Source organism: Ambystoma mexicanum, chromosome 1p (genome assembly GCF_040938575.1).
Source record: "Ambystoma mexicanum isolate Mex_15411 chromosome 1p, UKY_AmexF1_1, whole genome shotgun sequence".
NCBI lineage: Eukaryota > Metazoa > Chordata > Amphibia > Caudata > Ambystomatidae > Ambystoma > Ambystoma mexicanum.
This window is the reverse complement of record NC_090921.1, coordinates 245,627,199-245,650,952: the sequence shown is the minus strand read 5'-3', so window position 1 is coordinate 245,650,952 and position 23,754 is coordinate 245,627,199. Positions and strand designations below refer to the sequence as shown.

Sequence of the window (23,754 nt, the reverse complement as noted above, 5' to 3'; positions counted from 1 at the left end):
GGGGTGAACACTTTCTTCTGGGCATCAGCAGTACACATCAAAAAAGCTGTCTCCAGCCCCTGACATAGAGAGTCAAAGCTACTAGGGGTGGCAATAGTAAAGGCAGACACAAGAGATCACAGTTCAAGGATGTTTATTAAACTGTATAATGGGTGAGAAAAACACTTAATTTGAACCTAAATCTAACATGAGAGCAAGCTACGACCATCAAATAATAAGGCAGTCCTTGGGGCGTTTTATCAAATAAAAAGGGCCTGTACTAAAAAGAACTATTGCCAATCCTTACAACTAAATTACAAAGAAGTGTGGGATAATGTTCACAAGAAAAGAAAGAAATGTTCACCAATGATAAGTCATGATGGTAGGGCTGTGGTCTCCCTTCCCCACGTTTTTAGCAGGGACAAGGCAGGACCTTTGAGCACAGCACACTTCTGGGCCTTGCCAGTATGAGGTTACAGTTCCCTTTCAATGATGCCAGTACCTTCTGGCGCCAAGTCTCTTTCTTGCAAAGTCTCTTGCCTTAGAAGGCCGCTGAACGATAAACAATAAACAAAACAAAAGTTCCTTTGATAATCCATCACATTGGGTGATTGCTCTTCGACCCTTGGATCCCGCTCAGCCGGGCTCTGATCCTTCTTGTAAAGTTAGCCTCCCTCAATCGGGTTCACTATGGCCTTTCACTCAAAATCAAAGCAGTCATACAATCTCAATGTCCTTTTGAACAACTATCCATTGTGGACATCCCTCAGCCACGATCACACTTGTCACAATGTTCGAGGGTATACCCCTGTTTACCCTCAATTCACAGGCATCCTTCTGTCGGGTTCAAATTTGCCAGTTGACAGTTCAATCAGTTTCCTTCAACGTGTCAAAGACTTTTGAGTGTACGAAGGGTTTTGTTCAACCCCCGTAGGACCACGTTGACACTCTTCACTGGCTTCTCCTACGGACTCTTGGTTCTCGTAGTTTCAACAAACAACACAACCCACAAAGGTTTCGGTCAGAGCCCTTTGAAAGAGTGCCCCGCGATGGCTGATCACTCTGCTTTGGAACCTTCTACTCAGGTTTCTTTAAACTTCAGTTACACAAGTTCTTTGTTCATCAAGGTTGCCGCCTGCAACCTTGGGTCCAGCACAGTTCGGTTATACTATCTGTCTTCTTCGACTCAACGGCTGTGCTGAACTGTTAGAGTTTCTTGTATCGGGAGTCAAGGACGGCACCATGGTGGCAAGCGATTCCTCCTGCTTTGGCTATCAGCGCGGGGAGCCCCATGTGTCGTTGACACCTGTCACACCACGTGCCAGCAGGACTTCCCGATCTTATGATTTCCCTTTCTGAGGCTTTGTGGGTCTGAATTGAAAGGGACAAGGGCAGTTCCCCCTTCGTCTTCCCTCCAGGTCTCGCTGCCTTTCGCCTCCATTTGAACTGTCAGTCCTGTGTAGCTGTTTCCTCATGTGTTCGGCCTTGCTCAAAGTGTGCTCTCGTGCTCCGCCTTTTATCCCTGTGGGGAAGAGAAAGGGCCATCAGGTGTGCGTAGTTATGGTCAATTGCCTGACTCTGCCTGACCCTTGTGTTGGGACATGTCAGGTAAACGGCTCTGGTGTTAGTCCGCTGTCTTTCACAGTGTAGGAAAGTGTTTGTGTCGGAAAAGGGGGGAGGAGGGTTGGAACTTCTAAGTATCCCATGGGGTAGGGTGGGTAAAAGGTGCTAGAAAGAAGGGGTACCAGGTCTCTCCCATCGGTGTCCCACTTCCACTCCCCAAAGACTTCCCATCCAGGTGATCCTCCCCCACTGCTCCATCCCCAGGAACTGGATCCAATAGCAATGGCCATGTCCTGACCAACTGTATGACAGATCTCCGGGGACTAGCGGGTGAGACACCTTCAGGTTTCTCACAGGTGGGAAGGAGAGAAAGGGGAAGTAGGTGACAATCCTGGGGTATTTCTAAAACTAGATATCAGGCACTGATGGGGCATTGCTGAAGCAGATGAATATTATTTGTTATCTGTTGCTTGGCCTCTTAGCTCTGCTGCTTTCTTTGTTTAGTGGGGAGAAGGAGAAAATGCAAGACAGCTTTGCCCATGCGCTGATGCATGCAGATTGGATAGGTGTTCTGTGTCAAATATATCGAGGCATTTGTGTCCAGAGGGGAGGCTTGCGAGCCTGTGTTGGTAGAATGCATTGGCCGGGGCTGTGGCATTTAAGATGGCTGTAGAGGTGTAGCATTCTCATGTTTAATATCTGTGGCTTGGGTGCTCATCTGCCATATGTTGGTGTCTTCGTTGGTTTGTATATTGTGTATTGGAACATAAAATTTGAGCATGTTAGTGCAGGGACAATCAATGTTGACCTGAGTGGGCAGGTTGGGGAGGACCTTAGGCATTTTGAAGCCATATATAGCAAATCATAACAATGCATATCAAGGCACAAGAAAAGGCGTGAAAGGCTTACCAGTGGGTTAGGTGTCATAGCATATGTGATGCTTATGCGATGAGAGGCATTGAAGAACATAAATAACAAGGGGCATTGTGAAATCTGGTAAAAACTGGTGGAGAGCGAAAGGGATGAACAGTGTTGGGAATTAGATAGATAGAGATTGGCACCTGGTCCGTAGAGCGCACTGATTCCATGATAGGTCCAGCATACACTGATGCACATTGTCCTTTTTCAGTATAGCCCTCCCTACAGGCTACTGGATTGTTACAGCTGAAAAGTCTTTACCCCATATTCTAATCATGACATATCCATATGCATTTTGGGAAAATTCAAGTAAAGGGTTTATGGGCATTGGGACACAAGTCTCTCAAGTCTCAATGGGCCTTGCAGTTAGTTGCTGAAAGTAACTGGAGTAATTTATGAGACTTGCCAAAGAACAAACAAAGGTATGGTTTCCAATAAACATACTCTGCATTGACAACCCACAATAGTCATGCTCGGATGAAGGCGGAAGACCTTGGCTCTATAGGATGATCACTGGCCCTATCACCATCCGGCAGAGTAATGGCCAACAGCAAGAAGCAATGGGTAATACCAGCAATATACATCCCACAGGGTATCAAGTTACCCAAGGCACAAAAGGAAACATTGCTATCAGAGAGCTCCTTGATCCTCAGGGTAGCAATCAACCCATCCTTAAAGGATGGGTTGCAGGCTTGTCTGGCACGGCGCACAGTAGATTAAAGTGACAGGCACTTTTGTATCCTCCTTGGCAACCAAATATGCTGGAAGATATTCACCTCTGCAGGGGATGACATGCCACAGAACAGCTTAAATCCCTACCCTACTGGACTCCTGGCCAAGAAGATTCAGAAGAGTCCTAGAGTGCAGTGCTTCAGCACAAAAACAAAATGGGGCCGGCTAAAAATCAAATCACTGCTACCACCCTAGAGGACTATGAAAGAACCCAAGTCCCAAACTCATTCTCAACAGTTCTTAAAAGTAACCTAGGTGGTAGCCCTCCTCCGCAAGTAAAGGCAGAAGAAACTATGTCACAGCACTCCTACTCAAGAGACCTCACGGGAATTGCAAGTGACACAGCTCCTACTCAGAAGAAACATTCATCACAGTGCTCCTACTCAAGAAGACTCAGGAGGAACCCAAGTCATATAGCCCCTAATCAAGAGGATTCGCTGAACCATAATCACAGTGCTCCTACTCAAGAAACTCAGAAGGAACCCAAGTCACAAAGCCCCTAATCAAGAGGGCTCACTGAACCATAATCACAGTGCTCCTACTCAAGAAGACCCAGAAGGTACCCAAGTCACATAGCCCATAATCAAGAGGGCTCGCTGAACCATAATCACAGTGCTCCTACTCAAGAAGACCCAGACGGTACCCAAGCCATATAGCCCATATTCAAGAGGGCTCACTGAACCATAATCACCATGCTCCTACTCAAGAAGACCCAGAAGGTACCCAAGTCACATAGCCCCTAATCAAAAGAACTCACTGGACCATATTCACAGTGCTCCTACTCAAGAAGACCCAGAAGGTACCCAAGCCACATAGCCCATAATCAAGAGGGCTCACTGAACCATAATCACAGTGCTCCTACTCAAGAAGACCCAGACGGTACCCAAGCCATATAGCCCATGATCAAGAGGGCTCACTGAACCATAATCACAGTGCTCCTACTCAAGAAGACCCAGAGGGTACCCAAGTCACATAGCCCCTAATCAAAAGGGCTCACTGTACCATATTCACAGTGCTCCTCTCCTACTCAAGAAGACCCAGAAGGTACCCAAGCCACATAGCCCATAATCAAGAGGGCTCGCTGAACCATAATCACAGTGCTCCTACTCAAGAAGACTCAGAAGGTACCCAAGTCACATAGCCCATAATCAAGAGGGCTCACTGAACCATAATCACAGTGCTCCTACTCAAGAAGACCCAGACGTACCCAAGCCATATAGCCCATGATCAAGAGGGCTCACTGAACCATAATCACAGTGCTCCTACTCAAGAAGACCCAGAAGGTACCCAAGTCCCAAAGCCCCTAATCAAAAGGGCTCACTGGACCATATTCACAGTGCTCCTACTCAAGATGTTTCAGGGGTCTAAGTACAGTGCTTTTACTCAAGAGGCAGCAGAAGGAACTCAAGACATACCCTAGCTCATCAAGGGGACTCAAATGAAACCCTAATCATGTTACTTCTACACAAGTGTAACTCACATATATGTTCCAATATACCTAAGTAGTGAGATAGTTTGAAGACCCTTGGACTGTTCCACATTCTTAACCCCACCAAAATGCCAGGGAGTGGCCATGCCAATATGATAAGATAGGTTATTTATAACGTGCTTAATACCCAGAGGTTTCTAAGCGTGGACCCGGGGATCGAACTTGTGGTGCTTTGTGTCGTCTTGCTTCCCAGGCGAGCATGTTGCCCCTGAGCTATCCTCCCAAGACAATATAAAAGTATACAAGGATATCAGCTACAGGAATCAAGGGCCTTGCAGAGTAACTCTGATTGTGATTTGGAAACTCCCATCAGCTGAGCTGATTTACTTTGTAAATCATCACCAGTGTTTTTGTAATTAGGGTAACGTACCTCTGGCGTGAACTTGGATGACTATTTTGGTTTCCGTTGATTATGGAACCTAGTAAAGAGTGAGCTATGTTTGATCACCATCAGAGTCGTAAAGTGTGGAATTTATAACAGTCAATGTGGAATCAAGAAACCTGCATTCCTTACCAACATACTTTGAAATCTTGAGATATACAGTACATCTTTCTTAAGTACATACTACACAGAGCCAACTCCAGGTACCACCATTTCTAAGAATTATTCAAATTTTTTCTTCTAGCTCAAAAAGCGGGTGATGACACTAACCCCCTTCTACAACAGCACAGGAAGTTGGAGCTGAAAAGCAGACAAGAATCCTACCGGTGAGTGTAGAGCCTGAGCAATTGCATTGAGTGTTGGAGTGAATCCCATGGGCACTATTGCGGGTCATTCTTGTTGCGTCCATTCATGTCTGGCTCGGATGTCACGGGTGTTCTCCGTGATATCTTTATGCTCCCGCTGCTAAGCCTTGGTTTGGTAGTGATTTTCTTTTAGGAGAAACTATTATGCTGAGATGGTAGATGCATAAGCTTTCGAAGTCCCATAGACTTCATCAGATGGTGAATATCTTTTACATAGGAAACAAACCCCTAGATGTCTTCCACTACTGCATTACGTTCACCATAGAATGATCCAAGAATAGCATAAACCTCCTGGACACCACTATTTCCAATGCTAGCAACGCCCACCTAGAAGCACCTGTTTAGGTAAACCAAAGGACTGGAACAAATACCTGCACATGACAAGTTTCCATCCAAGCCACACAAAACAATCTATATCTACAGCCAGTCCACCCAATACCAATGTATATGTTGTACCAGCAACATCAGGGACAATCAACTTTCCACACATCCTTCCTACAAAAGGGACACTCAGCTATATAAAATGACAGGTAATTTGATCAGGCACTCAGCATACCTAGAAATGATCTTTTCCAATATAGAGACAGTGAAACCACAGAGTGAATACCCTTGGCTGTCATGTAGCATACAGTAATAACACAGCTGAACAGAACTGTAGAAGACTACAATCAATATTTAATGAGGAGATGAGGGACGTTTTCAAGGAAACACCTGTCAAAAATATGACATGGACTCTCAGCAGAAGCACCTCCCTAACAGATCAAGAATAAATAGGATGTTAGGAGAGTATCCAGTTAATATGTCGAACATTTTTTTTCGACATACCAAAATGTCGAACCAAAAGTGGCAAAAAAAAATGTCTTCGAATTTATTGTGCTTTATTTTATAGGGTTTAGTTTTGTTTAGTTAGAAAAAAAAGATGTTTTTAAAAAAAAACAGTGAGTTTGGGGGGTCCCCCCTAAAGATTTTTTAATCTTTTTTAAAAAGGCATTCGAAAAAAAAAACTTTAGCAATTTTGGTTCGACAAATTGGTATGTCGATATAGTGATTGTCGAAAAAGTCATCTGTTAGGAGATGCCAAACCGCCCAACGCATCTTCAACAAATCAGCCGTAACACATCCACCGAACCTAACAGTGCCGATACATGGGACATACCAATGCAAATTGTCCAAAGTGGTATACCATATCCAATGCAGGGAATGCCCACAAGGAAGGTATGTAGGTGAGACTTGCCAGGAACCATATAAAAGAGTGAACCACCATAGATAACCCATCTTGAACTGAAAAACAGAAACCCCATCAGGCCAACCCTTCACACAGAATGGGCAATCACTGCAGTACTGGTGAGTGATGGTACCAAAAGGTGGACTCTGGAATAGCACACAAATAAGAACATGAAACACTCTGGCCAATTTTGATCCTGGGTGCCTGTCCGCCCGCCCGGTCAGCCCTGGTGGGCGAAAAGGCACCCGCTCACAGTCCTCGTAGTTTGCCCGTCTGGTAACAACGGAACCGGTAAGCTTACTGGTACCGTTGTTCCTGGACCGGCAAATTTATAATGAGGCCCATGATCTGGTAACAGTGGCCATTTCACCATTTTAATAGTATTAAACCTTTTTTTGAATTTGCCCTTTTGTATGCAAGTCATTACAGCACTGTGAAACATGAAGCCCAATACGATGCAATTGGACATTGCACAGTGTAATCTTCTGGGAGCATTTCTGTATTGGTTCCATCTTATGCATACACGTAGGCCTCAGTAACTCCGCTTAACCCCAGAGCAGGGAGGCTGCAAAAAACCTGCAAAAAACCTGCACTTTCTTCTGGCAATGTTATATTTTCAACACTCTTGTGCAGGGAGCTATTTCTGAGATGGCTTTTGAATTACTGTCACTGTAGGCAGTTGTTTTGGGTGTCATCTCCTTTTATCATACTGCATTTCTTTGAATCTTACGTTGTGGGATTTCTCTACCATCGCATCACTGTTTTTTCATACTCAGTTTCACTTACTAGACTCTTGATTAAGGGGTTGGACACATTACACAGTACATGAAAAGCTGGGTGAATTATGTGGCCCTGCTGAGGCATATTTTCTCTGCACTGGATGTAAGAACAGCTTGCCAGTGGAAGGATGTGCCTGCTTCTTCCTAAATGTACTGCCCTGCGGGTAAAGGGGCCTTCCTGGACTGAATTCATTGTATTCGTTCTACAACCATTGAAGTGAGGATAAAGTGAGAGGTTCTCTATGTAAAAGACATGACCAGCTCTGCTTGTTTCCTTTCGTAGCTCATTTTATTAAGTGACCAACATCAGATGAAGAAGTCTATAGGGCTTTGAAAGCTTATGCATCTACCATTTGAGCATAACATTTTCATTTAGTCCAACAAAAGCTATCAAAACAGGGATCTTCGTTTTTCTGGTTTATCTACCTGCTGAATGCTGTCATAGCACTGGGTAAAGTATTGCAATTGGTTTGTGAATGGTTCTGAGAATTGGTGAGTGCATCTAACACCAAAGCCTCAATACCTTATTCTGTGTTTTATGTGGTTAGCTCCAGAGATCAGACCTGCAACGCTCTGCCCGAAAATTTGAGCGGACAATCAATTATTGATTGTCTCAAACTGGGGAAGCATCAGAGCATATAGTAGGTGCAGTCAATGGTGCAAAAGCATTCCACAAATATGATTCTACCTTTTCCCCAGGTGGAGGGAGTTCTGGCCGGGAACACCAAGATGCGTAGACATCAACTCTGCGACTGAGCTGAACTCAGACAGTGCCTACTCACTCACCAAAGCTCCTGGTCAGCTGCCCTACAGAGCCTCGTGAGTATCTCTCCCTACAGAATATATTTCAATTTGAGTCCTGTGAGTAGATCGCCTCCGTGGCTTAAAAAGCATAAAGAGAGTTTAATATCAATGGATCGTGGTTCAAGTGAAAAGATTCTTGGCAATGTTAGGTACAGAGAGGCTAATATTCAGTATATGATTAGCCTTAAATTAAGAATTTGGGCCTCATTAAGAGTTTTGCTGGTGCAGAATTAATGTGCTGATAACTCTGTTTACCTGACACGTTTCCGCCAAGAACTGGAGGTAATCCCGCCACCCCACCAGCATAAATTGCTGGTATCACCGGCACCGGTGCTGGTAATTCCAGCAACTCCCCCCATGAAATCCTATGGGTCTCCATGGAAGGGTGAGTAACTACCCTTACTGGCACTTGTAATGTGCTGGTAACTCCCACAGACCAAGTGCCGGTAACAGTAATTCCGTTTGGTGGTATCCTGACGGATTTACCAGCGGGATACCACCAAACTTGTAGAGTTGCCCATAACTTCAGGGTTAACCATTATCCGCGGGTGTAAATTATAATACTTATGGACACCACATGTATAGCCACACCAGAAACAAGTATTCTATTATTTCAATCAATTTCTAATTTGTTCTTCCTGACAGTTTGCGCCCAAATAATAATTTAATCTGTGTCATGTTAACAATTAAGTATTATAGCAATTATCCTAATGTACGTTTTTCACAACACAATTTCACAGGGCATCCTTCTAATCCACCATTCCAGCAAAATAATTTAGAATACCCATCTTTCCAGCCACAATATGCTTTATACATAAATACATTTTTTCAGGACTTGGCTTTTTCCTTCTTCTAATCAACTTATTATAATTCTTAATGTGCTCTTCTTCTGTTTTCTCTTCTAATGTCCTCCATTGAGACCTATCCCAGTCATTTTGGGCGCTTTTTAAAGGCGAAGCATCCCAAATATTATGAGTCCACTGAATTCAATGTTCTTTTGTTCATCATTGGATGTTGTGTTTGGTCTATGAAATATGCTTGGGAATGTGTTCTCATACTCTTGCCAGTCCTATTGTTGTCTATTACTTTTCAGACACGTGGAAATCAAGCTAAAAGGCTTGTGCAGCTGCCAGGACACCTGGAAGACCATGGAGGACATCCACAGGGTGTTCTGCTTCACCAAGACCCCGGTTTCAGGTGTGTACCCAACCAATTCTTTAAAAGGATGAAGGACGTCACTCATGACACATTGATTTAGTACCACTCTGCTTAAGCAATACCACCCAGAATAAACAGCATTTCATGGAGGCCAGAAGGAGGGAAGAGCCCCACTACCAAATTCACATTTTGTACAGTATCTTGCCCAAAGGTGTGCATGCAAGACTCTCCAATGTAGAAAGAACACGCTTCCCACATGTGAGTTGGTGCTGGACAAGGTTCCAGGTGTGATGGAAGAGCATGTAGTTGGAGAGACTCTGGAAGTCAGGAAGCGACATCCGCTCTGTGAAGTTGTCCCTTGAGCCAGTTTATGGAGGATTCCCCCGGACCACTGCTCCACCCTGGCCTGGTATGTAAAGTCGGCCAAGCCCCCGAACCCTTGTGGTGGCCCAAGCAGAATAACCAGGAGCTGGGAGGACAGAGGCCATAGCATGGAATTTCTGCTATATCCGTGAGAGCACAGTGCTGGCGGCAGAGCATGCTGAGTGCCCGCGAGCACACTTTCTGTACCAGAGCCCGCTGTGTGCACTATCCTGTGCTTATATGTGCAGCATAACGAGTGCAATATGCCTGGGAGCATAGATGCTGCTGCAGAGCATGCTGGGCGCTATATTTCTGAAGGGTAGTGCCAGCTACAGAGCCTACTGCTCGCAATGCCCTTCAGAGCCTGGTGCCATTTCTTAAGCGTGCTCTGTATATCCCTGAGAACAGAATGCTTATTGCAGAGCATGGGGCATTATTTGCCTGAGAGCACAGTGCCATCTGCAGATGGTGATGGGCGCTGTATCCTTAAGAGCATAGAGCCAGATGTTCCTATGAACACAGTGGCAATGGTAGATCCTGCCCGGTCTTATTTCCCTGGTTGCAGAATGGAATGAGAGTGATCTGGCACAATATGCATGAGAGCAAAGTAAGAGTCAGAATGGCACTATATCCTTTTAGGCCAAGAAGCATACTGGGTGCTATATCTCTGGTACTGAGCAAAGCAAGGCTTGCTGGGCCCTATTTGATGAAGACCGAGAAGCAGGACTAGAAGCTTCCTGGGCGCTATAACTCTGGGACTGGCAAATACATGGTCATACATGCATAGAGTAGTGAAATCACTGGTTCATGAGGTTCTATGTCCAGAGGCCATTTTCCTCAAGCTTGTCTACCCACTCGCTGCACACCCTGCCCCTCATCTCTTTCCACACCCCGGCATCCTGGGCTGCTTCATTCCCTTTCCTTTCTACTCCCCCCCCAGTGGTTGTGTAAAGTAGGAGCACCTGCTGCACCACCTTGTCTTTCCACTCCTCAGTGTTACTGCCGTCCCTTGCCTTTCTTCTTCTACTGCATTGTTTGCTTGTGTGGGGAACACACCCAACATGCCACATTCTGCTCCACATGTCTCTTGAGGCATTAGCTCCCTTTACACTGAACTTGCCTATTTCCCTCTCCTGCACCAGCAAAGACATACCCCATTTCTTTCTACCAACTCCCATGCTCCAAGTCGGTAGACATAAAAAAGGGACTCCCATTTAAAGCCCACCTACTCTGCTTGACCTGGTTTAAATGGAAGGCCTGTGAGCACTGATGACCTTTGCATGAGACCGTTTTCAGCCAAAGGTCGTCCCTGAGAAAACAGTCAAATACATTGGATACCATTGAACATCACAAGGGCCAATATATATATATATTGCATGTTAAGCTTTCCTGACAATATTAAGAAAGATATGTAAAAATATACCTTTTAGTGCAAGTGTGCTTTGTGCCTTTGCCACAGGTCTCACTGTGGTCGTCTTACTTGCCTGTATCTTCTCAATTTCTACTACCGGAACCCAGAATCAGCCACAATTGACCAGATGACTTTAGGAAAAAGAGAAATACATTTTTGCAGACTGGGAGCAATTCTTTGGGCTGTGTGTCTATAACAACAGAACAACAACAAAAAGAGAAGAAAAGGTAGAAGATGATAATAAATAAAATGTTCCTATGATTGCTAAGATCATTTGCTACTGGTTTTCTTTGAATATTTAGGGGCACTGAAACCAAAATGGTCCATGTTCAATTGTCCACTAAAATAAGTATCACCTTCAATTATGTCAAAGATTAATTTCCAGCAGAATACATTGAGTCTGATTTGCTACCTAGGAAAGATAAACCTCAACACCCATCTTTTGATTCCTCACAAGAGATGGGTGTGTGGGAATGCCATCTGTGAGGATATAAAAGCCTTTGCTTTTTTGATTTTTAGCAATACAATCATGCAGGTAATTCTGTTTCTGAAAAGGAGGTTTGCTCATCCAGTCCCTCTTTTCATAATGCTCCATGCCAAAACCATAGAGCACTCCTGTGCTTTTGCTGCATCCTTCTTGTGACCTCTTCCACAACTGCAGTACAGTGGCAGCGGGGCAGGTTCAAAGGTCAAATACTCAGTCTTTACAGCTAGTGGAACACAAAGTTCCAACAGGCAGAGGTGGCTTTTTAAGCATTATCACATCTGATTCAAAACATAATAATTGTGTTCCTTAGATAGCATGGTGGCACATTAAACTGTAAACTTAAGTTATGCCTGGTTAAGGCACAATGCCTACTCAGGTCACACAATTATACAGCAACAGCATTTGGCTATCAGCTTGGTTAGCACTGCGTCAGCCATGAGAGGGCTGATGCGATTTAGTTGCCTGACCTGGGTGTCTCCACAACAGCTATTTGGGACAAGATACAAGAAGCTGCTTCTTTCAACCCTCTAAGAAAGGCAACAGATTTCTCCCTTGACACAGGAAACCTCACCAGGAGTTCCCCTGTGAACCAGCGCTTCAATGACATCCTAATTTAACAAAGCCGCTTTCATACCACAGTGCTGATCACTCCTTTCAAATTCAGAAGACTTGGGAAGGAGGTGGAGTTGGAGTAGCCGAAGAAGAGGTGAGGGGCGCCATCATTTTGGGTTCTGATTGGGCTCGCTAGACTTCCTGTCATCCTCACTTCCTACAGATAAAGCACTCTGGTATGATCTCAGAAGGCAAAGGACACTTGCTCCACCAGTCTGGATTGGCCTGCTGACAGCAGGCTTGCTTTGAACAATCTACAGGAGCACTTTGCCCTTGCAAGGGAAGGACACCCTTCTATTAGTTGATACAGCTTTGAAATTCATTACAAGAAGTTTTCACCTAGAACATTGGTGAGGATATTGTCTATTGCAAAATCATCTGACAGAAGGCTTCAAGGAAGAGCAAGATGTTCGCCTTACGTCAAGCGCACATTTGGGGTGAAACCACTATGTGGACAAGGCCTACTTCAAGGGAGGCACTGTAACTTAGGACCCTGCCACTGGAGGTGATACAATCTCAGCAAGGACCTTCTAAAATTCTTCCTGGTTGGGCGGCCAGAAGAGAGGACTCACCGTGACCCCTGAGATTCAGCAACCACAGAACCAGGGAAGGGACCCCTGCTCTTTATGCAGCTCCAAACTTTGCCATCTCTCCATCCAGTCTTCTAGCATCCTCAACTCGACATTGCGGATTGGCCACTAAATTCTTCGAACTCCAAGCCATTGCTGCTGCAGTGCCCCAACACTGTGTTGAGCCAGTCGAGCCTGATACCCATCAAAGGCCAGTCTCTGTTTCTCTGCATCCAAACATCGCTCGCCATCCTCTGCTTCTTCAGCCTGCAACCCATCACCATTTTGTAGGAATACTGCATCGTATGGACCTGGCACCACCGCTCCCAGCTTCGGTACCAAACCGAAGCCAAAAGCACCCAGACTCACTGTATGACAGCAAAAAGCCTGGCTCAATGTTATTGAGCCTCAAAGACGAGAACATACAGTATTTGAAGAGGCCATGTCCCTCTGGGATGCCTTACAGTACCTTAGTGACTTTGAAGGGTTGTGCCTTGCCTTTTAAAAGACATATCCTTGACATATCCTCTTCCTCTGAGCTATACTTTGCGAATTTTAGTAGAGAAATGCTGCATTTCTAAGCACATTAAGTTAATATCATTGGTCACATCTAGGAACATTTGAAAACAGCTTTTCAGAAATGGTGGGTGTTGTACTTTGATATTTGGCAGTAGGTATGCTTCTGTTAATCACAAATGATTTACTAACTTCATTGGATTTTAAACAGAAGTTCTGCAAGTTACTTTATGATTGACATTTTGGCATGGATTTGCCTTATCAGCCCATTATCCATGTTAGGCAGAATTATATGCAGTCCCCTTTCGGAACGCCACACACAATTAAGACTACAAGTGACAGTACAAATTCACCTTTGGTACAAGCCTGTACTACAGAGTAAAGTGGTAGCGATGGCTGAGCAGCCAGACGTATCTAAAGAGTAAAGTGAGCAGTATCAATAGTTACACAAAGGACAGCAATTACTATGATTCAAACAAACACTGACTCAAGGTTTCTGAGTAAAAGAATATACATTTGATTTTTGTTTGTTTGTTTATTCATTTATATTGCGTGCCAGACCCGAAGGTATGAGGGCGCAGGTCCAGCAAGGTTATTCTCAGCTTAGTTAGATCATTTGTGGGTATGTTTTCGGTGTCCTTAAGGAGGGTGGTAAGGAGTTCCAATGTTGGGCTGCTTTCATCTGGAAGCTGTTGCCGCCCATTTTGGTTAGTTTGAACCTGGGAACTGTGAGCAGGTTAGTGTTGCTAGTTCAAGTGGGCCTATTAGGGGTGTATCTTATTATTCTGTCGGCTAGATAGCGGGGGGCTGCATTATTGAGGCATTTGTGTGTTAAGGAGGCTACTTTGAGCAAGATTTTATCGGTGGTTGTGAGCCAATTATGGGTTCTCCTGATTTTAGAGATATGTTCTCTCTTGGGATGCTAAGCGCTGCTCTGAGAGCATTATTTTGTAGGGTCTGGATTTTGTTGGTAACCTGTTTGTTGGCTCCTACATAAAGGGCGTTACAATAATCCAGTTTCAATAGTACAAGGGCTCTGGCTAGGGTCATGCAATTCTGAGTGGATAAGAAGGGTTTGGGTGCTCTTATAAGCTTACATGTGTAGGCTGTGGTGGAGCCCATGGAGCTAACCTGTTTATGGAAGGAGAGGGCGGAGTCCAGGTAGATACCTAGGGTTTTCACTTCCTTGGCTACCTTGATGGGATTGCCGTCTATAATGAAGCTGGTGTAGTTATGGCCCAGTTTGTTTAGATTAGGGGTGGATCCGAGGATGATAAGTTCAGTCTTGTCATCATTCAGGCATAGACTGTGGGAAGCTATCCATGCCTGGATAATGAGGTACACCTTGTTCACCAAGGCCAAATCCTTGTTGTAATCTCCCGTCAACGGGATGAGGATCTGGGTATCATCGGCATAATTAGTGTAGGTGATACCCAGACCGTCAAGATCATCAAACAGGGGCTTTGTGAACACGTTGTACAGCGTGGGAGAGATGCATGAACCCTGAGGGACCCCACATGTGATGGGGATTTGGTCAGCAGAAACCGAGGTGGAAAAGACGTGCATAGATTGGTTGCTCGGGAACGACTCAATCCAGCCGATGGCTTCTTGGGAGAAGTGGGCAGCCCAGTCCAAGTGGTTGCATAGAATTTTGTGATCATCTAGATCAAATGCTGCAGAGAGGTCTAGGAGAAGCAGTAAAGCAGTTTTCCCACTATCTCTCAGAGTGTCAATTTGGGCCTTAAGATCGATGACAGCAGTTTCTGTCCCATGTTGGTTCTAAAACCTGATTGCCGGAATCCTAGGAGATGGTTTTGTTCGAGGTATTTTTGTATTTGTTGATAGGCTGTCTTATCTAATATTTTGAGCAGGAAGGGGACGGTGGTGATGGGTCTGTAGTTAGTGGGTATAGAAGGGTCTAGTGAGGGTTTTTTGAGTAGAGGGAGGACCCAGGATTCTTTGAGGTTGTTGTGGATGGTACCTGATGAGAAGGAGGCGTTAATGAGTTTGGTAAGGAGAGGTGAGAGGTCCCTAGCCGCATCTTTGATGATTTGAGAGAGGCAAGGGTCTCCCGGGCAATTTGACGGTTTAAGGCTGAGTATGATTTTTTCCACTTCTGACGTAGAGACTTTGGAGAAGCTGAAGCGGGTGAGTGGGTTAGGTATAGGGTTCTGACGGGTGGGACGTGGGGAGGTGTTAGTCGAGTTAATTAGTGATTCTTTCTTGTTGTTGATTTTGATTTGCCCTGTCCATCTTTATTGGACAGGGCATTTTGGACACTGGTGCACCATTGTTTATCTTTCACACAAGTGTCTGGGACTAAGACAGGTGTTTCCAGCTCTTTGATGATAGTGAACAGTTCTTTAGTCCTGGATTTGTAATATTGTAATATTCTCTGGTCATAAGATTCTTGTTTGGCGAAACTGATTTCCTTTTTATAGGTGGAAGCTATTTTGTTAAGGATCAGCTTGTTGATGTCAGTCGGGGATTGTCTCCAGGCTTGTTCCTTTTTGCGTTTCTCTAGTCTGGGAGCTTTTAGGTGGGCAGAGAACCAGGTGTTCAAGTGTTTTTTTGGCTTACATTTTCTCAGTTTTAGCAGTACAATAGTGTCTAAGGCTGAGCACATACTATTGTTGTAGCTTTCTACAAGATAGTGGGGGTTGGAGGTAGCTGAGAGTTGGTTCAAGGTTGGGAGAATGAGTGGTATGAGTTTTTCCACTGGGATTATTTCTTGCTTCTCGTGGGGATAGCTGTGGCTAATAAGTTATTGGTGATGGGGCTTGAGGCTTTGAGTGTGAAGGTGAGGAGGTGGTGGTGGGACCATAGTTGAGGGGGTGATAGCAGTGATGGAGGCCACATAGTTGTGGTCTGCTATCCAGTCAAGGGTTCTCCCTTTGGTGTGGGTAGGGGTGGACACTCTTTGGGTAAAGCCTAATTCTGACAGGTAATGTTAATGAGGGTAACCTGGGGGTCTTTGGGGTCTTTTAGGCCTAGGTTAAAATCTCCTAAAAGTAGGCTCTGGGAGGTATTTTTTAAGTTGTTGGAGAGGATGGTAGTGAGGTCTTCCTCGAAGGAACCTAGGGGTCCAGGTGGTCTGTAGAATAAGTGGATGGTAATGGTTTGGGAGTTGGCAGTGGGAACCTTAGCTGTGAGTGATTCACATGAGGGGATGTGGTTAGTGGTGTCAAGTCTGATGCTGAGGTGTGTTTTGGCAATTATGGCGAGGCCTCCGTCTCTGGATTCTGTTCTATCCGCTCAGAGGATAGGGTAGTCATCAGGGATGGCTAGCGAGAGAGCTGGCCCAGCAGCTGCATGGAGCCAGGACTTAGTGATGGCTAGGAAGTCTAGTTCTTCTGTCAGGATGAGGTCTTCTATGTCTGTGGCATGGGCTATTACAGATCGCGCATTGATTAAGGCGCCTCTTATGGGCGAGGTGGTAGTTTTGGTGCTTGTAGGTATGGTGGTTAAGTTGTGAACCTTGTGCATAGTCGTAGTATTAGTTAGGCTATGCTTGGGAATGTCTGTGGGGCGGTTGGTAGGAGTGACCGTGAGCATAAGCGGGTTCCGGTTGGTCAGTTTAGACGGGTGGTGTCCCTGGCTCAGGCTCATATAGTCTGGGTAGTCTGGCACGTAGTTTGGCATTTCTGCCGCAGAGACTGCATGCCTTAGAGAGGTGCATCATGAGTGGGGAAGTGGTGCCTATGGGGGCAGAGCTGGAAGTAGGGCTAAGATAGCTGGGTGAGTGGATGAGGTGGAGAATGACTCTCAGCAGTACTGAGTAAATGCCTGGTAGGTACATTTTGTTGGATGTGGGTGAGGTGTGGCAGTCAGATGGCAGGTAGCTACTAGGCGCTAGCTACTAGCTACTTCGTGCATCTTAGATGACCTGAGTAGTATTCAGAAGCAAGGCAGCTAGGTGCAAAATGAGCAAAATGCTCATTTGCAAAATGCAAAATGCAGTAATCAAATGCAGCAGTCAGATAGAAGGGTAGGTGGCTATTAGGCTACTATACAGCATTCTGGCAGCAATTATGGCAAAAAGGTCTGTCTAAATTCGAAATTACCAAAAACAGCTTAAATCACGGTAGGTTACGCTATGTAAAATGAGTCTGGGGCAGTGTTTCAACTAGATTCAAAATTACCAAAAACAGCATACATCACAGTAGATTACACAACACTTTGTTACCCATGGAGAGCATGCCTGAGTGGGGAGGCACTGTGTTGAGGTTCTGCATATTCCAGGTGGTATGCCTGATTAGAATGTTTGTAGAGGTTGGAGAGGTAGACAGTTGAAGGCTATAGCATATACCAGGAGTTACCTCTAATAATGTACCCAGCAGGCATCACTTTCCTCTAGGCGCACGGGCAGGGGATCTGGCCCTGGACTCTGGTCAGCTTGGGAAAGTCTTAGGACAGTAGTGGCCTTGCCCTCAGGGCCTTTCCAGGAAGGGCCAGCTCACGCCTGCCGGCTTCCGATAGGCTGGTGTAGGTAGAGCATAGGCCAATCAGCAGACGGCTGTTCTCTGCTTGGGAGGCTGAGAATGGCAGATCAGGCCAAAAGCACGGGTGGCCATCTTGGAGAGATAAAACACCTTGTGTGTTGTAATGGCGGAGATGGTGATGTTGGGCTCAAATGAGGGCAACACGGCTTGTGTGCAGCATAAAGGCAATAATAAAGAATATTTACACATCAGTTGTTAAACATTTCACTATTATCAAGCAATTGGAAAATCACACTCTTAATACACCACACCACACCCAATAGATACTGGACAAGTTAAGCTCAAATTGAAGTGTGAGCAAAATGGCACTCCAGTAATTTAAAAGGGAGGGAAAGACAAAGTTAGACAGAAATTGAGCAGCACCAACAAGTAAGTAAGCAAGGCAATCTAGAAAAGGGAACTACAGTGAGGAAATCAAATCAAGAGGCTAGGGCCAAAGTCAATGGACCAAAGTATTTGCAGAGGATCACACAGTTCAGGGTAGTTCGAGGTTAAGTCTTTGCCAAGAGTTCAGAACGAAGTTAGTCGGACAAAAAGTTACTTTAAAGAATAGAGAAGGACAAGCCCTCAGATTGGCGAAAGATTTCACACACTTTCACCGTGGCTAGACGGAACGAGCAACCGGGTTAGCAGAGTACCTTTAGAGCAGAAGAATGCTGTAGCTGAGGCAGATGTTCCTGGCAGTTCCTGCAGGGTCACGGTTCCTGAAGCGACTGTCGGACTGACAAGAAGGAGGAAGACTGGAGGGTCCTGCACTGCCCAGGGAAGAAACTAGCAGCGGAGCAAAGTGATGAATAAAAGGTGCGCTCCTGAAAACCCAAGCATGGTCCGTTCCGCCTGGCTGTCCAGTTCACTGTAGCTCTGTACACCAAATTCGGCCAGAGGAGGGAGGCCTGGCTTGCAGTTTGGTGAACTGGTTGATCCCACCAGCTCAAGGAGAGAAGATTCCTTGCAGATCTTCCCTGTCATCGAAGTTTGAAGATTCGGACCCGCAGCAGGGCTTCACCGGGAGGTTCATTCGTGTTAGAGGTCCTCTTCTGTCAGCTTCTCTTCGGTTCTCTCGATCCAGTGGCACTCTGCCTTCTCAGTCCCAGAGACCTGCTTTTTATGCAGTTTTCCCCCATTCACACAGCCTGGCTGTCAATCACACAGCAGGCTGGCTGTCCTGCCGGGACAGTCACCACAGCCAATCATATCAGAGTGCGACATGGGTATCCAAGGAGACCCTGTGCAGGGAGTCCTAAAGCCCTCCCTCACATCCTGTCCCCCTCAGACATTCAGGCGCCTAAGGAGGGCTTCTGTGCAGAAGCCCATGAAAGGACAATGAACAAAGGAACCTAAAACACGAGAAAGAATTTTACAAAAAGAAATGGCGAATAAACCCAGCCGGAACAGTATCAAAGTAAATATGGTCCAGCGGGTTTAAGTTCGAAGCTACCAAGATAGCCTAAAACAATACCAAGGATATTTAAAATAACCGCGGTAGGAAAAATAGGATAGTTACCACTGCCACTAACCAAATCTTAATGAAAAGGAAACGGAACGATGTTCCATGAGAAACAGACAAAAAAGGGTTAAATATTAACCTTTTCCAGAACTCTACGTAAGATAATTTGTACTGGGTCTGTGGCTTTACAGAGGCTAATAAAGTTAATGGCAACTTTACATGTTCTGGGAGACAGGAATCAGTCCCAGAAAATGGAGTCGGAGTGGGAAGTCGAAAAAGACAACCCAGTGTCACTGCACTGAAGGTGCTATGTAACACACAGTAAAAAGATGATGCCTATGGAGTAGGTGAAGCTCCCCAGTCTATGAACACAAGCAAATGTTAAACACACACAGCAAAACACATGTAAGAGTGGGAAAAAAGGCTCACACTCTTACAGGTGAAAAAAATAAATCCTAGAAATCTAGCAAAGCTGCTGAGGGACTCAGTAGGTAAGGGAAATTAGCCATTCTGGAGAATTCCCCCTAACAATCCACATGCCAGATATATTTATTTATTGGCTATTTGTAAGGCGCCTATACAACAAATGGTGTTTCAAGGTGCCACAAGACAAAAGTATCCGATAATGACAATTTCCCATAACTGACACTTCTTTTATGAAATTATCCTCATGTGGAGTATCTTCCTTTGTTACCCAGTGCATGGAGGCACTTATTCCCTTAAATTGCCTTCTGGTAATACATGCTTCGATGTGCGTCAGGAAGTGTGCTGCGTGTGTGGGTACTTCAGTGGCTACGAAAATTCTGGAGGCACTCATGGTGTAGGGAATGAGGGAACACACAAAACAGCTCTCATCAGACATCTCTCTCCCCACTCGGCTCAAATAGACATGAGCAATAGCATCAAAATGATGTCCGATAAAGCGTTGATCATCAATGACATTTCTGTATTATCCTCCTCCCTGGAGTGCTATGTTTAGGATATTTCCCAGGGGTTGTTTCATGTAGCATTACGTATTGTATTTGCTAGGGAATGAAGATTACCCAAGCTTCAGTGCAGGGGAGTCTTGATTCTATTAAAGACATGGAGGTGAGCATTATGCTTAAACTTTCTTTAAATCCGCTCATCAGCAACTTCTTTTTTGTCTTTTCTCAAAAACCAGACAAACACTGAAGGGACTACAGGGACTACAAATCCCATAAGTCCCTTATTCACTGTAGTCTTATGACCACTAAAGTCCACCAATCATGGCTCTTCTCCTCCTATAACTCACTTCCTGCCTGGGTAGTTTCCTCTTTATTTTGACAACGAACAAACGCTCAACTCAACAGTCAATGCACATATAGGGAACTTGAATGGAGCAATGGCTCCTCCAACACTGGAATGTTTATGTCCCAAACAAATCGTGACGAAATCCAGAAGCCAGTCACCAAGCTGTACATGAAGGTTTGTGTCATCCCCTACGAGGCAAGATGAAAATGATACGCCAACAGTTTCTCAATTCATGACACTGCGTTACATGAACAAGTAGCGCCCACCAGCTTATCAAGGGTTGGATAATGCTTGCGCCATGTCTTTAATAGAATCAAGACTCCCCTGAGCTGTAAGCTTGGGCAATCTTCATTCTTTGTCAAGATGGGAGGTGAACACTATGCTTATTCAAATCTACCTATGACTGTCACAGCAATCTCTGACACAGGCTTAAAATAAAAGTTTTAAATGTGGTATCAGAGGACCAGTAACCTGATTTCATAATATCTTGTAAAGACACACCTGCAGTAAATGCTCTAGACGCCATCACGCCTCTAGCTGAATGCACACCGAACACACTCAAATCAATACCTGCCAATTGCATAATTTCCCTGACCAACCTAGCTATGGTCGCTGAAGCTACTGCATGGTAAGGCCTCCTATGCCCTATTAGCAACTGGGTCACTCCTGCTGGTCTGACGTTAGCTACAGCTTTCGCATAATCTTTGATGCATTACAATGCACAGAGCTTAGGTTTATCAGGAAAATAAGGATACGAGATTACTTTGGAAGCAGTCTTTGTGTGTTAGGCTACCCCTTCTGGATAGAAAATCTTTGTCTAATTCTAATACCTTCACATTTGACTCACTTCTATAGGCCACTAAACACAGCAACATCACAGCCACTTCCCTGAAATCTAGAAACTGACAATTGACTATTGTCTGGCCAGCTTAGAAATAATCAAAACACTTCCTCCACATTCCAGAGCACAGCGTACCTGGGTGCCGGAGGCACTTGCAATTTTGCACCTTGCAACAGACACATAACGACTGGGTACTCCCCAATTGGCAATCTGTCCACCTACTCATGACCGACTGATATGGTTGATCAATAGACCCGAGGGTCCTGAACTTGTGCCCCTCCTGAGATAGGCCTGCTAGGAAATTGAGAATGTGTCTATGGGTGCAGAAATGGGATGAAAACCCTGTTGGCTGCACCAGTTCTCCCATTGCTCCCATGCGGTGCTGTAGCTCCTAAGTGTAGATGGGGCCCATGAGTCGATGAATTCAGCAGCAAGCTGAGAAACTCCTGGCAACTCCCATCTCTGCCCGAAACCTTGCACGCTAGCAAATGCAGGCACCCCAAGTCCACTAATGGGTGTGTCTGACCGTCTGGGTTGCTCAGTAGATCCGGCCTGCACGGAATCATCCTCAGAAAATCTGAGGAAAATTCCATCGCTACTGGAAACCACACCAGGGAATTCCAAACCGGCACAACTAGCACTGCTTCTGCTGCTTCCCTTCATACTTTCGCTAAGACTCTCATCAGCATGATGAATGGGGGAAAGGTGTAATGGACTGCACCTGTCCAACTGTGGAGAAAGGCATCCGCTCCCAGAGCTCCCAGGTCCAGTCACCAACTGAAAAACCTGGGAATCTGTGCACTCAATCTGGATGCAGAGAGATCGATATTGAATGGACCCCACCTCTCATGCAGCTTTGTATAAACTGCTGGATGCAACTGCCAGTCACTGGAATCTAACAGGTAACCTGAGTTCCAGTCTACTATCTCTGTTTTGTTCTCTTGGCAGGTACTCTGCTGTCACTATGTTCTTCTCCAAATAGTGATGCCAAAAGTCTTTTGCCAACTCGGCCAACAATATGGACTTTGTACTCCCCAGTCTGTCTATGTACTGTAATGCTGAGTTGTTGACCATCAATGGCAGAAAACAGCGGTTTACTCTGTCCCTGGCGAACGTCCATACTGCAAAGGAGCCCTGCCAGTAATTCTAGACAATTTATGTGTAACTTGAAATCTTCCTCTGACCGTTTGCATCCAGTCTCTATCTCTTCGCACTCAGCTCCCTAATCAGCTCTGCTGGCATGCAATTCTATTACTAGCTCTGGAACATCGCCGAAGATAGCTCGGCCGATCCACGCTTCCATGTTCTGCAACCACCAAGTCAGTTCCGACGTGCTTCCTCATCCAACGGGACTGTCTGGTGATAATCGACACCCTCTTGAAGATGTTAGGCCCTGGAAAAAATGCCTGGATTAATGCCGCCAGGAGACTCATTACTCTGGCTAGATTGTGAAGTGACATATTCTGCTTCTTGATCACCGATCTCAGCTGCCTTTCATCTTCAGATAGGGCAGCTCAAGGGATGCTTTCTTGGTGTCGACCACAAACCCTAAGAACTCTAATCTTTGCTTGGGCTTAAGCTGTTTTGTGTAGGTTGATTTGAAACCCCAGGTAGGTAATCAGAGTGCATATCCACCACACCTGCTACTGGAGCGCTGCGCTGTCTTGTGTTAAAATCAGAATGTCATCCAGGTACACAATAATGCCAATAACCTTGTCTCTGATGGCTGCCACTACTGGTCTCATCACTTTCGTGAAAGCCTACGGTGCTGAGGCCAGGCCAAAAGGCAGGAATCTGAACTGCCATCTCTCCGTGTTCCAACGGAAGCGGAGAAACCTCTGGTATTCCGTCGTTATTGGAATGGTGAGCTAGGTGTCTTTCAAATCCAACCACGCTAACCAATCGCTCTGTCAGAGGAGATCTCGGAGGATATGAATTCCCTCCATCTTGAAATGTCTGTGAGTGATCCATCCATTCAACTCCTTTAAACATATAACTGGTTTTGACTTTCCTTTTCTATGCACCAGAAACATATTGCTGTAAAAACCCTGGTTCTTGTAGTGTACTGCGCTCTATCGCTCCCTTGCTCACTAGACTGTGTAATTCTGCCCACTACTGCTTGCAACAGCCAAGAGTCACTTGAAAATGTCTGCCATTTGCTTAAAAATTATTTTGCCCTGTCCTCCACTGCAGGAAGGTGCTTGCTTGGCACACTTACAGTCTATAGGTGGCTTTCCCTCTGCGACCTCTGGAGTGGTGGTTTCTTGTAAGAAAGAAGGCATTGTGCTGTCTACCTTCCCAATAATGTGCCATGGGGTATTGAGGCCTTCTCTGCATGCC

General features: G+C 45.3%; 1 protein-coding gene across 1 annotated transcript in view; it reads left to right on the top strand.

Moving 5' to 3' along the window:
- LOC138568676 (hydroperoxide isomerase ALOXE3-like) overlaps nucleotides 1-23,754 on the top strand; it is a 411,617-nt gene that overhangs the window by 74,072 nt on the left and 313,791 nt on the right. The window contains exons 3-5 of the mRNA XM_069646461.1: nucleotides 5,308-5,389; nucleotides 8,132-8,251; nucleotides 9,330-9,433. Coding sequence (XP_069502562.1) covers nucleotides 5,308-5,389; nucleotides 8,132-8,251; nucleotides 9,330-9,433 — 306 coding nt within the window. The remainder of the gene's footprint in view (nucleotides 1-5,307; nucleotides 5,390-8,131; nucleotides 8,252-9,329; nucleotides 9,434-23,754) is intronic.